The sequence below is a fragment of the Myotis yumanensis genome, unplaced genomic scaffold, assembly GCF_028538775.1.
Source record: "Myotis yumanensis isolate MYYU_CA2020_CCGP unplaced genomic scaffold, mMyoYum1.0.hap1 SCAF_9, whole genome shotgun sequence".
Taxonomy (NCBI): domain Eukaryota; kingdom Metazoa; phylum Chordata; class Mammalia; order Chiroptera; family Vespertilionidae; genus Myotis; species Myotis yumanensis.
The window spans coordinates 23,659,159-23,671,043 of NW_027223760.1; the positions used below are offsets into that span (position 1 = coordinate 23,659,159).

An 11,885-nucleotide genomic window follows, 5' to 3' on the forward strand; every position below is an offset into this window, starting at 1 on the left:
GACATGTTTGCAAATCCATTTTTTGGCTTGTTTGGCTCCCTCCTTCCCCCTGCCACCCTGAGGTCTGGAGTTGGCCTCCTGCTCTCCCCTACCCAGCTTCGCTAAGCTCTGTGTCTCTCCGTCCCCACTCCTGCCTCTCAGTTCACCTCCCCCAACTCCCCCAAGCATAGCTGAGACCACAGGGTAACATTTCACAAAATTCTACTTGGGAATACAGAAGGGAAAGGCAGTGCAGAAAAGAAAGCCCTTCTCCCGGACGCTGGCGTCGGAGTTGGTCCCTGTCCTTTGGTGAGGCCTTCCCTCCCTACAGCGCTCGCTCCCCTCGACCCTCAGCCTGCTCCCCCATCCCAGGAACGGCCCTCCCCACTCTCTCTCTCAGGCGAAGTGAGAAGCAACCCTCCCCTCCCCCATATCCCCTTTTCCACGGTGGCCACTCCTGCTTAGTTCCTCTTTCCAGATCTCTGTTCTGGGATGTGGGCTGCTACTTGACGTTCCCTAAAGACCCCCTGGAGCACTTCTCTCTTCAGGTGACTCTTCCTCCAGAGCCTTCTGGTCCCTTCTGGAGACAAGCACAGCTGGCCACCTTAAAGCGACGATTCTGCAGCTTCAAAGAAAACAAGCAACAGGCTCTGGGCATTCAGTTATGAAAGCAAAACTCAGAGGACCCTGTCAGAACCTCCTCCTTCCAGCCTGCCAGGCACCCCCAGCCCCAGACCCCCACTGAGCCTCCGCAGGAGGTGGCCCCTCTTGACCGACACTGCCCTGGGAGCACTGATCTTACAAGTTGGCCGCAGGACCCCTGGGCCCTATTCCAGGCTCCACACAAACTGGAAAGCCTCTCTGCTCGGTCACCGCAGCTGCGACCGGAAATACAAACGCCCTAGAACCAAAGGGTCACAGCTGGAAGGGACCATGGAGATCACGGTGCCCAACTCCTCGTTTCATAACCGAGGAAACTGAGGCCCGGGGGTGTGCAGGACCCCGCCCGAAACCATAGCATGGGTTTGTGGCAATCTGCTTTAGAAGGCATGCCACCCTTCCTTTTCCTCTCTTCTGAAGCTGGAGAAGGTCTTTGTGTTGCTGTGCATTTTTTCAGTCACATGGGACAGAAAGCCAACTTGAAAATGCTTGAGAAAGAGAGGAATTTGTTGGCTCATTCCTAGAGCTGGGGTGGGTATGGCTGGGTCCGTCCTGAATCACATGGCCTCAGCGTAAGGGAAATGGAGGTGCTGTTACCCGAAGGAGGAGGGTACCGGAGGGTGAGAGTGGGGTGTCTGTTACAGTCCACCTCTTGGCTCCCCTAAATTCCCATCGACTTCTCTTCCCAGACACACAACTGTGCCACACACAACCTTAAACACACTGGCCAACGGAAGACAGCGGCAGTCTCCTGCTTTACTGGGTCCGGCCATTCTGACTGCGCCCATCTGTGCTCTCTGCGAGGATCTCCCTGGCCCACTGTCCCCTTTGCTCCCTCATCTACACACGGGGGACTGGTTCTTCTGCCTCTTTAACAGCCTATTCTCTAGGTTTTGGTTTGAGGGTCTCTGAGCAGCGTCTTAGGGCCTCTGTTTACCACGCCTGGGCATTCTCTGGCCACAGGGCTGTCATGGGTACTTGTCCCGTTTGTGCACGGACAAAGGCATTCTGCTGGGAGGATGAGGGACTGCGTCTGCCCAGAGGGGAAGGGGCCCTTTCCCATGTCACCTAAAGGTTCCCTAGACTGAAAATTGTATTGTCTCCCGACAGTACAAGCACTTAAAAGTTTAATAAGTACAGCATTTGGAATGCTTTTCATTTTAATTGATTAACTAATTAATTTATTTAATCCTCACCCAAGGATATTTTTCCATTGATTTTTAGGGAGAGTGGAAGAGAGAGGGCAAGTCAGAGAGAAGCACTGAACACATCAATCGCTTGCCTCCTGCATGAGCCCCCACCAAAGCCTGGGCCGGGGAGGACCCTGCAACCAAGGTACCTGCCCTTGACCGGAATTGAACCCGGGACCTTTTAGTCCGCAGGCTGACGCTGTATCCACTGAGCCAAACCGACCAGGGCAGGAGTGTTTTTCACAAAAACAACAGAAACCCCAATTAGTAAAAAGGACAATATGCAGAGAAACGTGTGTCTTTTTCAAGAGTGAGGAAGTGTTTTCTAGAAACTTCTTTGCTGACCTCCCCCCCCACATCTCATTGGCAAAACTGGGTCACATGCCCATCCCTAAACCAGTCACTTGACTGCTCTTAGACTTAGTCCCTGAGCTGGGAAGGGGGTGACTTCCCTGAGGGGTGACGGCTGCACACAATCCGGGTTTGTTCGGCCAGGAAGAAGGGAGGGACACCGTGAACACCAGTCCGTGGGCCTCCCTCGGGCCTCTGTCTATTTGCATGCAGGCACTTGCCTGGCCACCTGTCCTTGAGTCTAGACGCCAGCCTGGTGGTTTCTTTCTCATGCTCAGAGGGCTTGGTTCTCTGCCTATTCCCCCAGCTTTCAGCCCAATGGCCTTCATCTCCGCCTTGCTTTGGACCCATGCGAGACCAGCCCGTGGAATGGGAAGGCAGAGCTGAGGCCCTCTGCCCCAGGTTCCATTCTAGCAAACGTCTTTACCAAGAGGCACTTTTTAGCTTCCTGAGGTGCTTGGCAAAGACGTGGGGAATTAGGCTAGTCTCCACCTGGGACCCCACTCCTCAGCTTCCGGCCAGTGCAGGCCCTCATTTGTTTACAGCATTGAGTCAGTCTTTCCCAACTTTGTAAGAAAATAGATTCTATGGCTCTTGGGCACCTTAGATGGCTGGCTGGCGGCTGCAAGAGGCCCTCTCGCGGAGGCTGTGCCCTTTCCCACCCCTCCTCCTTTTCCCATGGGCTTGTCTTTTCTGGAATTCACAGAAGGCCTAAGCATTAGCCAACACCCCACACATGTGTAGTGTACATAAAACAGAGTCAAAATTATAGGACAGCTTTAGATTTAGACATAGAAAAAATATATTTTTTTAAAATAATGCAGACCAAGGAAGGCCTCCACAAGCCTTCTTTCCTGGAGGGGGCAGATTGGAGAGTTTGAGAAGACTGCAGGGCACTGAGATGAGACTGTGAGGACCAGGTAAGACGGGTCCTCATCTGAGCACATTTAGAGTCTGGCTGGGGAGATAGAAATAACACTCCAGCTACAAGGAAGGAGGAGTAAGTGTGAGTTCGTGTGATAAGCATCCCTTCTCTTCCCGGCCTGGCCAAATCCTGTCATGAAGACGCAGATGAGCTGTCCCCTTCTTGGTAAAGTCTTCCCTGGACCCTCCTGTGTGGACCCATAGTGCTGAGTCCATAGCCCGCCTGGTGCTTGTCAGGCCACACCCCGGAGAACCCCCTGCTCAGGTCTCCCGCAGCGAGGACAGCATCTCCGGGAAGTCTCTTGCGCGTCTAATTCTGTTTCGGCAACAGCTTCTTGTAAGACCTGTCAGAGAACCAGCACGTTACTTGGTCACTTTCCCACCAGACCGAGAGCTCTGAGATCGGGGATCAGTCAGCAGGGGACATCTGGGCTGAGATGAGGGCACACTTCCCACGGCTGTTCCCAGCTGGTGACAGCATCGCGGGCACTAGGGCCAGCCTTCCTGAGGAATGCAGGACTCGCCCGATGACAGTGTTGGCTCACAGATCGCACAACAGCCTGGCTGTCATGGTCTCAGCACTGTGCTGCCATCTGAGCTCTTCCTGCCCACCCCTCCCTCCTTCCCCCTCCCTCCTTCCCCCTCCGTCCCCAGGTGTCAGCCCCCACATCTGGTGAAGGTGCTCCTGCCTTCTGATCCCTTCTTGTTATCCTTCCTGGGCATTTCTCCCCACGAATCCCTGGCATGTCTAGTCTAGTCTTGATGGCAGCTTCTTGGAGGACCTGAGAGTTGGTTATTCCTGTCTTCCCTGCTGGGCCCTGAGCTCCCTGGGATCGGGGACCAGGGGTCTTGGGCATCATCTCACAGTGGAGCACAGTGCCGGCCCAGAAGGATGACGGCACAAAGGGATGCGACTTCAGAGAAGGGGCAGATGAGTGGGAGAGAGAAGCCAGAGGGAGCTTCAGGGAGGAAGCGAGCCTTGCCCGGGCTGGAGGCTGCAGAGTGGAAAACAACAGTCTTCATGGAGGCGCAGCACCGGGGCCAGGTGTGTGTGTGTGTGTGTGTGTGTGTGTGTGTGTGTTAGTGTTTCATCGTCTGGGTTCAGGAGGAGGCCGTGGGCTACTAGAATGGGTCACTCTGCCTGGACACAGGAGGGTTGGCAGGTAGGGGTGGGGCAGAGAGGCAGAGGGAGCACATGGGAACCAGGAAGGGCAACCGAGGCTGTGGTCAGCACCCACGTTGGAGGCTCTGACACAGAGCAGGGCCCCCAGATGGTGCCGGGAACTGCTGGGGCCCCTGTGGATCCGGGTGGATTTTCCGTAGATTTCTCCACGATGAGATCAGCGTCCAGAGCCAGAGCGAATTCCCCTTTGTGAGTTCCAGTGCCTCCTGGGCACTGTGCAGTCCCAACCGCCTGGCCCTGGCTCCCAGCACCACACCGTCTGCTCAGATGACATCTGTTTACAGTTCCCATCCAGGGCAGTCCTGCTCCCAGAGCCCTGTGGTGGGGGTGGTGGGGGAGACGCTGGCAGGAATTGGGCTTCTGCTCCAGCTGAGGCCCAACTCCCACAGGCCCCGGAGGCTGATAGGAGTGGGGGTGGGAAGTGCCCTTCAAGGGGCTGTACTCTGGAGTGGGTGTGCCCTGCACAGGGGAGGGAGAGCCCTGGACAAAGCCAACATGGTGAGGAGCAGCAGGTACAGCAACTGGGTGGGGTACAGGGTCCCGCCTGCTCTGTCACAAGAACAGACTAGCTGGCCTCAGGGAACGCTTCACACGCGGCCCCAGCTGGTGTGGCTCCTCCAAAGTCCTGGCTCCTTCTCCGCTGCCCAGGACAGCTGTGGGTGCCTGGCTTGTGGGTGCAGCACCATGGGCTGTGGGCGAGCAGGGTTCCAGCCGGGGGGCCCTAAGCCTCAGTGACCTTCAGGCCCTTCACGGCCAAGGGATTGAGCCCCAGCTTATCTCTCCAGCTGCCCTGTTCCCTGCCCCTTTATCAGGAAGGTGAGAAGGTATCAGAGCTCGGAACTCCCACCGCTCCCTCCCCGTGGGACAGCACCCAGGTGCAGGGGGCGGCAGCGCTCGGGCACAGGCAGGACACCTCTGTCCTGGGAGAGTTTAAAAGGCCCCCGGATCCTCTCTTCTCAGTTGACCTTCCCAACTGGCTTCAGCATGCAGGGGCTGCTGATTTTCAGTCTCCTGCTGGGGGCTGTCCTTGGCAAAGAGGACTTCGTGGGGTAAGAGGGGAGATAGGGAGGGCTCAGCCTCCAGCGTCTGGAGGAGATGGACAGACAGACACACTCTGGGAGGCAGGCTGACCAGGGACCAGGGCTGAGAAGGGATCAGGGCCGCCCCTGAGCCCTGGATACCTGAGCTCTGAGGAGGAATTTCCCGGAGAAGAGGCAGGAGGAGGCTTGGCTGGCTTTGGAGAGAGACACAGAGTCTACACTGGGACTGGGGACAGCAGCAGTGTCCGGAAGGTTCACAGGAGCCCAGACCATCTATGGCTGAGACCCCTTGTGCTTCCCCCTGCTCAGCCCAGAGGACTGAGGCCCAGCCTGGGTTTCTAGGCCGCCTGCTGCCCTCCTCCCACCGGGGAATGTGCATGGCCAGTAGGGGCTTCTCGGACCCTCAGTTTCCCCTTCTCCTCTGCCCAGGCACCAGGTGCTCCGAATCTCTGTGGCTGATGAAGCCCAGGTCCAGAAGGTGACGGAGCTGGAGGATCTGGAGCACCTGCAGGTCAGAGGACAGAGGAGCCTTCCCTGAGGCCCAGGGTGCCTCTCAGGCCACCTGGGCCCACCCTCGGCCCCCACTGACCCCTGGAGCCTGGGCTTTCTCCCCCAAGCCCTCTAGAAAGGACTGATCCCTGTTAGGAAGTGATTAAACCCCCAGTTCCTGGATCTCGGTGCCTTCGAGCACCTGAGCCAAGGGGGATCGCCATTCTAGTCCTCCCCACCCCTTGCTGTCTCCAAGTCCTCACCCCATTCTGCTTCCTGGGCCATTTCTCTGTGTCCAGGGGTTCCCTTTGTCCTGTGTCCAGGGGTTCCCTTTGTCCTGTGTCCCTCACATCCCCAATTGTATGGGAAATTCTGCCACCAACCCCTTTCCCAAGCTGGCCCCTCCCCAGCCCGCTGTGACAGTGCCGGCTCTTGTCCTTCCCAGCTGGACTTCTGGCGGGGCCCTGCCCAGCCCGGCTCCCCCGTCGATGTCCGAGTGCCCTTCCCCAGCCTCCAGGCTGTCAAAATCTTCCTGGAGACCCATGGCATCGAGTACACCATCATGATTGAGGACGTGCAGTCGCTGCTGGACGAAGAGGAGGAGCAGATGTTCGCCTTCCAGGCCCGGGCTGCCTCCACCGACACCTTTAACTATGCCACCTACCACACCCTGGAGGAGGTGAGGGCCCTCTGGGCCACGCCCACAGGCACCAAGCTCTTGGTCAGGCTGGCAGAACCTGGGTGTGCATGGCACCTGCCCTGTCTCCATGTGGCCTGGTGGTCTGGGCCGTGGCCCTTCCACACTGCAGGGCTCACTGCTGGCTGGCTAATGGAGCTGTTAAAGGAGGCATCCCGGCGCCTGGAAGCCATTAAAGCCGGCCTTCCCTCCTGTCCCTTCTCAGATCTATGGCTTCATGGACATGCTGGTGGCTGAGCACCCAAATCTTGTCAGCAAGCTCCAGATCGGCAAAACCTATGAAGGCCGTCCCATCTACGTGCTGAAGGTAATGAGCTCCTGCAGGTGGTGTACACGGCACATATGCAAGAATGGGCACCCACATCCGTGTGCAGGGGGAGCCTGTGGTCACGGGGAACACCGTGTTCACCGACTCCCCGTGCCAACAGTGGGAAGGTCTGGATTTCCATGCTGGTCTAGGTGTGTGCATATCTGTATGCACAATTTTAACTTTTAAGTGAACTGTTTCCAATCCAGAGTCCCATCGTGGAAAGTATCCTGGAGTTGGGGTAACCCAGACCAAATGTTTTGTGACCTCCAATGGAGAGGAACAGGGTGGGGCCTGGAAGCTTGGGCTGAGGGCAGGAGGCCAAGTTCTGTGGGGGTCTCTGTCCAGGCCGCGCCCCTATGCCCCACCTGAGTGGTAGCCCCACAAACAGAGTCTCAACCTGTGATACCCAGAGAGCAGCTGGCCTCTGGCCCCGGGGCGAGACCAGGCCCCAGCCCGACCACCTCTCTGCTCTTCTCGTTTAGTTCAGCACTGGGGGAAACAACCGCCCCGCCATCTGGATCGACACAGGCATCCACTCCCGGGAGTGGGTCACTCAGGCCAGCGGGATCTGGTTTGCAAAGAAGGTAAGCCTGGGGAGCTGGTGGGCGGGGGGCGGGCAGGGGAGCTCTGGCCCCGTGGAGCACTGGTGCCCCAGGCCCATAGAATACTGGCCTCCTCTTCCCACCCAGAAACCGTGACTGCAGAGGGTTGGGGGGCACGGGCAGGTGTCTACTGGTCTAGCATGGCAGATGCCTGGCCCGGCCCCCTCCACCTCTCTGCCTTCCAACCCAGATCACACAGGACTATGGCCAAAACCCGGCTTTCACCGCCATTCTTGACAAGATGGACATCTTCCTAGAGATTGTCACCAATCCTGATGGTTTTGCCTTCACCCACAGCAAGGTATTTGCCTTCTCCTGTTCTTGGGGAAAGCAGGGTGGGCCTCTGGCTCCTGAGACTAAGTTACTCACCCCTATTCTCAACCTCCAGGAGTCAAGGGAAGGGCAAAGAGACCTGTACCCCAGACCAGGGTTCTCAACCTCGGCGTTCTTGACATTTTGGTCGTGCTAAGTGTTTAGCACATCCTGACGAGTGCTCATGAGATGCCAGTAGCAACGCACTAGTTGAGATCACCAAAAATGTCTTCAAACATTGCCCAATGTCCAGTTGTGGGGGGGCAAGATTGTCCCCAGTGGAGACCCACTGCCCAGACCTTACTTCCTGGTTTTATTTCATTGTTATGGCAGGTACAGCATGCTACCAATCAAATGCGAATGGGGTGGGCACCTCATGCCTTTTCACTTCCCACCAGAAGAAACTTCTGGCCACATGTCACCCATTGTCTCCTCCTCCATTCTCCTTCAGCCGAGAGCCCCTCTACTAGTATACGTCTTCCTCTGACCACCAGTCGAGAGTGGTTTCCGACCCCACGCCTTGTCCACACCCAAGCTCCGGGTCAGGGTGCTTTGAGTTGACTGAGGCCTCCAGCCCACACTGCTCCCTGTGGGCGCTGAGCCCCAGGCTAGCGCGGTGGTGGTGACAGACTAGTGTCTGCTTCCTTCCTCAGAACCGCTTGTGGCGCAAGACTCGATCCCTCACGGCAGGCTCCTCCTGTGTTGGGGTGGACCCCAACCGGAACTGGGACGCTGGCTTTGGGAGTAAGGCCCAGGGTGATCTGGGAGCAGGGATGGGACAACTAGGAATGCCTTCTTACACTTCTGTCCCTGTCCTGCCCCAGCAGCAAGGGCTTGGGGTGGGGGCGGTGGGACTGTCAGCCCCTCTTTGAGGCTCAGTGAGGGAGGTGGCACTCTGAGGCTTGCTTGTCCCTTGTCTGTAACGAGAAAGTTCCTCCCAATGGAACTGAGATCTGAAGCTTCCCTAGGGGTCTGCAGGCCGCCCCTCTGTGGCCACTTCATGCAGAAGTGGGTCTGGTTTGAGAGCCCTTCTCCCATCGTGGGCGGGTCCATCATCTCTGCCCACAACCTGGAGAGGTGGGCCCCCCAGATTATAAAAGGCCTCTGGCTTTTCCTTCATTGGAGGGTGGGGGTGAGCCCTCCTACATCCACCTCACCCCCTACCCCATGCAGGGACACTTGGCTTCGCTGTAAGGAATGCCAACCACCCCCTCTCTCCTCCTCAGAGGCTGGAGCCAGCAGCAACCCCTGCTCTGAGACTTACCACGGCAAGTTTGCCAATTCTGAAACGGAGGTCAAGTCCATCGTGGACTTTGTGAAGAGCCATGGGAACATCAAGGCCTTCATCTCCATCCACAGCTACTCCCAGCTCCTCCTCTATCCCTATGGCTACACAACAGACCCCGCCCAGGACCAGGCTGAGCTGGTACGCGCTCACCCCTGCTTGCCCTTCGATCCCAAAGGCAGCTTTGGGCAGCAGGCCTAGGGCTTCATCCATCAGATCTGCTTAAGGCGCGAGGGCCTACACCTGCCTGACACCCTGTTCCCCCCTGGGCCCCTGGTGGGGGAGACTGGCAAGACAGACCAGCCTTACTTTTAGTCTGGGAAACTGAGGCATCGAGTGGTTGAGTCGCTTCTGTCACGTGGCAGACTGAGAGGAGGGGCTAGACTTGGAGCTTGTATCTCAAGTTCACACTTGGAGCTACAGTGTGACAAAAGGGCAGGAAAGTGCCAGGCAGACACCCTGCAGGGTCAGAGGATCCCAGCTCTGGAGCTGCCCTGCAGGTCCTAGCAGGCCCTGTGTTCTCTGCTCGGGACCTGCTTTTGTGGGGTGCGTGTTCCCGGGTCACCCTGCCACCTCTGGGCTGCCCTGGCCCTGCTGTTCTGGGGGCTTGGTGTTGACGGCCATGATGGGTTTTGTTTGACATTTTCTCCAGGATGAGCTGGCCAAGTCTGCTGTGACGGCCCTGGCTTCTCTGTACGGGACCAAGTTCAAGTATGGCAGCATCATCAAAGCAATTTGTAAGTGGGTGCATGGTCTCTGTGTGTGGCCCCGGGGGAAGCTCAGTTGGCCAAGGGTGCCCAGATCTGGGGACATGGGCAAGGAGAATGGCTCCTGACCCCGCCTGATAACTGCGGGCTCCGTGGGCAGTGCTGCCCTTTCTCTGTCTTCTTCGACACCTTCAAACAAACATGTCAGTTCCTCTGAGAACTCTTGTCCCCTTGTCTTGGAGTTAAGTCCAGCTTCATGGAGAGTGAAGGTGGAGAGTTCTGCTGGCATTCGTAGATCACCCAGAAATTCAACTTAAAAAATATCCCCCGCAATGCCCTTCAATTAGAGAATACATCTGCTCTTTCCCCAGCGACCGTGGTAGGAACACTGCTATACAACAAATATTTATTGAGCACCTACTGTGCACTAGGCCTTGTTTTACCTGCTTGGGAATAAAATAAGCATAGATTTAAAAACAAAACAAAGTCTTACATTCTAGCCAGGGAGACAGACAATGACCAAGAGTAAATGGTACAGTAGGTTAGGGAGTAAAAGGAAAACTAGAACAGAGTGAGGGGACCCAGGAACCAGCGGGTGGGAGTGGGCGGGCGAGTTGAAGGGAAGGCCTTAATGAGAGAGTGAAATTTGGACAAGTGTTGAAGGAAATAAGGGAGGAAGCCCAGAGGCTATCTATCTGGAGAAGAGCTTCCAGATAGAGGAACCTTCTAGAACAAAAGCCCTACCTTGTGGTTTGGCCCCTTGTTGTAGGAATAGCAGGGACAGCACAGAGACCCTCGTGGCTGCAGCCGAGTGAGAACACAGAATTGTGGAGGCAGGTGGGGTGCAGGCAGATCTGTGGGGCCCGGAGGGAACGCACTGGGTTAACCAGCTGACCGGAGGCAGGAGCACTGAAAAAGCAGGGCACAGGGACAGAGGTGGGGGGCGTGCTGGTCTCATATACGTCCCGCCCTCGGGCCCAGGTTTTGGTGGGTCACAACCTTCCCCAGAGCTGGCCTTGTTTTTGGGCTCCAGGCCTTTTTTTGGCAACTGTTTCAACATCAGGTCTAAGGTTTTTGCTTTATTCAAGGCCGTCAAGTTAAATTCGGATACGCAGCCGCCTCCCTCCTCCCTGCCCAATTTGAAAGCAGCTTCCTAACGGCTTGGTAACTGCAAATCTGGGCCAAGTTTCTCCTGAAAAGACAGACAAGGAAGCTTTGCTTTGACTCTGGCCCTTGCACTTTCCCCTGCAGACCACGGCCCCAGGGGGCAAATCCTGGTGACCCAAGTGGGTAGCTGGAGACCTGACCAAAATGGCTCCTGGAGGACGGAGGCGGTTCTCAGTGGCGCTTTTGCAATCGCGGGAACTTTCCCGCATCCCCAGGGAGAGGAGAACCCTTGCCCGCCCACCTCTGTGGGCCTCTTGGGCTGAGAACCTTCTGGGGAGTTACTAGGGAGGAAGCCAGGCTGCTTGGTCAACAGCCGGCACCAAGTAGATGGTGTGACCCCATCAGCACTGCAGGGGCTCCGGGCTTTGGACCATCAGCCTGGCCCTTGCAGTATTTCCAAGTGACTGACCTTCGCTCTCCCGCTTCTGTTCCTGCCCAGACCGAGCCAGTGGAGGTACCATTGACTGGACCTACAACCAGGGCATCAAGTACTCCTACACCTTCGAGCTCCGCGACACCGGGCGCTACGGCTTCCTGCTGCCCGCCTCCCAGATCGTCCCCACGGCCCAGGAGACGTGGCTGGCGCTCCTGACCATCATGGACCACACTCTGAAGCACCCCTACTGAACCGGCCCTTCGCTCTCCCCTCTTTAGCCTCCCCGGCAACCGAATAAAGTTCGAGTGCACATGGAGCAGAATCTTGGGATGTGCATATGGGAACACATGGGGCGCGTCTGCTCTTTCAAGCTGGGGCAGGAGTGATTTAGTTCCCGCAGGCCTCGCTGCACATGTGTGGGTGGTTGGACTAGATGACCCCGAAATCCCCCCCGCATTCCAAGGTCCTGTGAGTTTGTATCCAAGTGGCATCTGTTTTAATTAGACCACCCCGAGCTCAGCTCGTCAGTGGGGTGATTTGTTCATACCTTAGTAGCAAGCTGCAGTCACAGCTGCTAACCAAATGCCTGGCACCCTGCTGCGGCGAGGAATTC

At 57.0% G+C, this 11,885-nt stretch overlaps 1 protein-coding gene across 1 annotated transcript; it reads left to right on the forward strand.

The window, feature by feature from the left end:
- Positions 1 to 5,260: 5,260 nt before the first annotated feature.
- On the forward strand, positions 5,261 to 11,588 carry CPA1 (carboxypeptidase A1). Its single transcript, XM_070425045.1, has 10 exons — positions 5,261 to 5,336; positions 5,757 to 5,838; positions 6,262 to 6,495; positions 6,719 to 6,820; positions 7,306 to 7,407; positions 7,616 to 7,726; positions 8,391 to 8,481; positions 8,964 to 9,163; positions 9,675 to 9,759; positions 11,336 to 11,588. Exons 1-10 carry the CDS (start codon positions 5,272 to 5,274, stop codon positions 11,521 to 11,523), a joined length of 1,260 nt encoding a protein of 419 aa, XP_070281146.1. The 5' UTR covers positions 5,261 to 5,271; the 3' UTR covers positions 11,524 to 11,588.
- Positions 11,589 to 11,885: the final 297 nt, after the last annotated feature.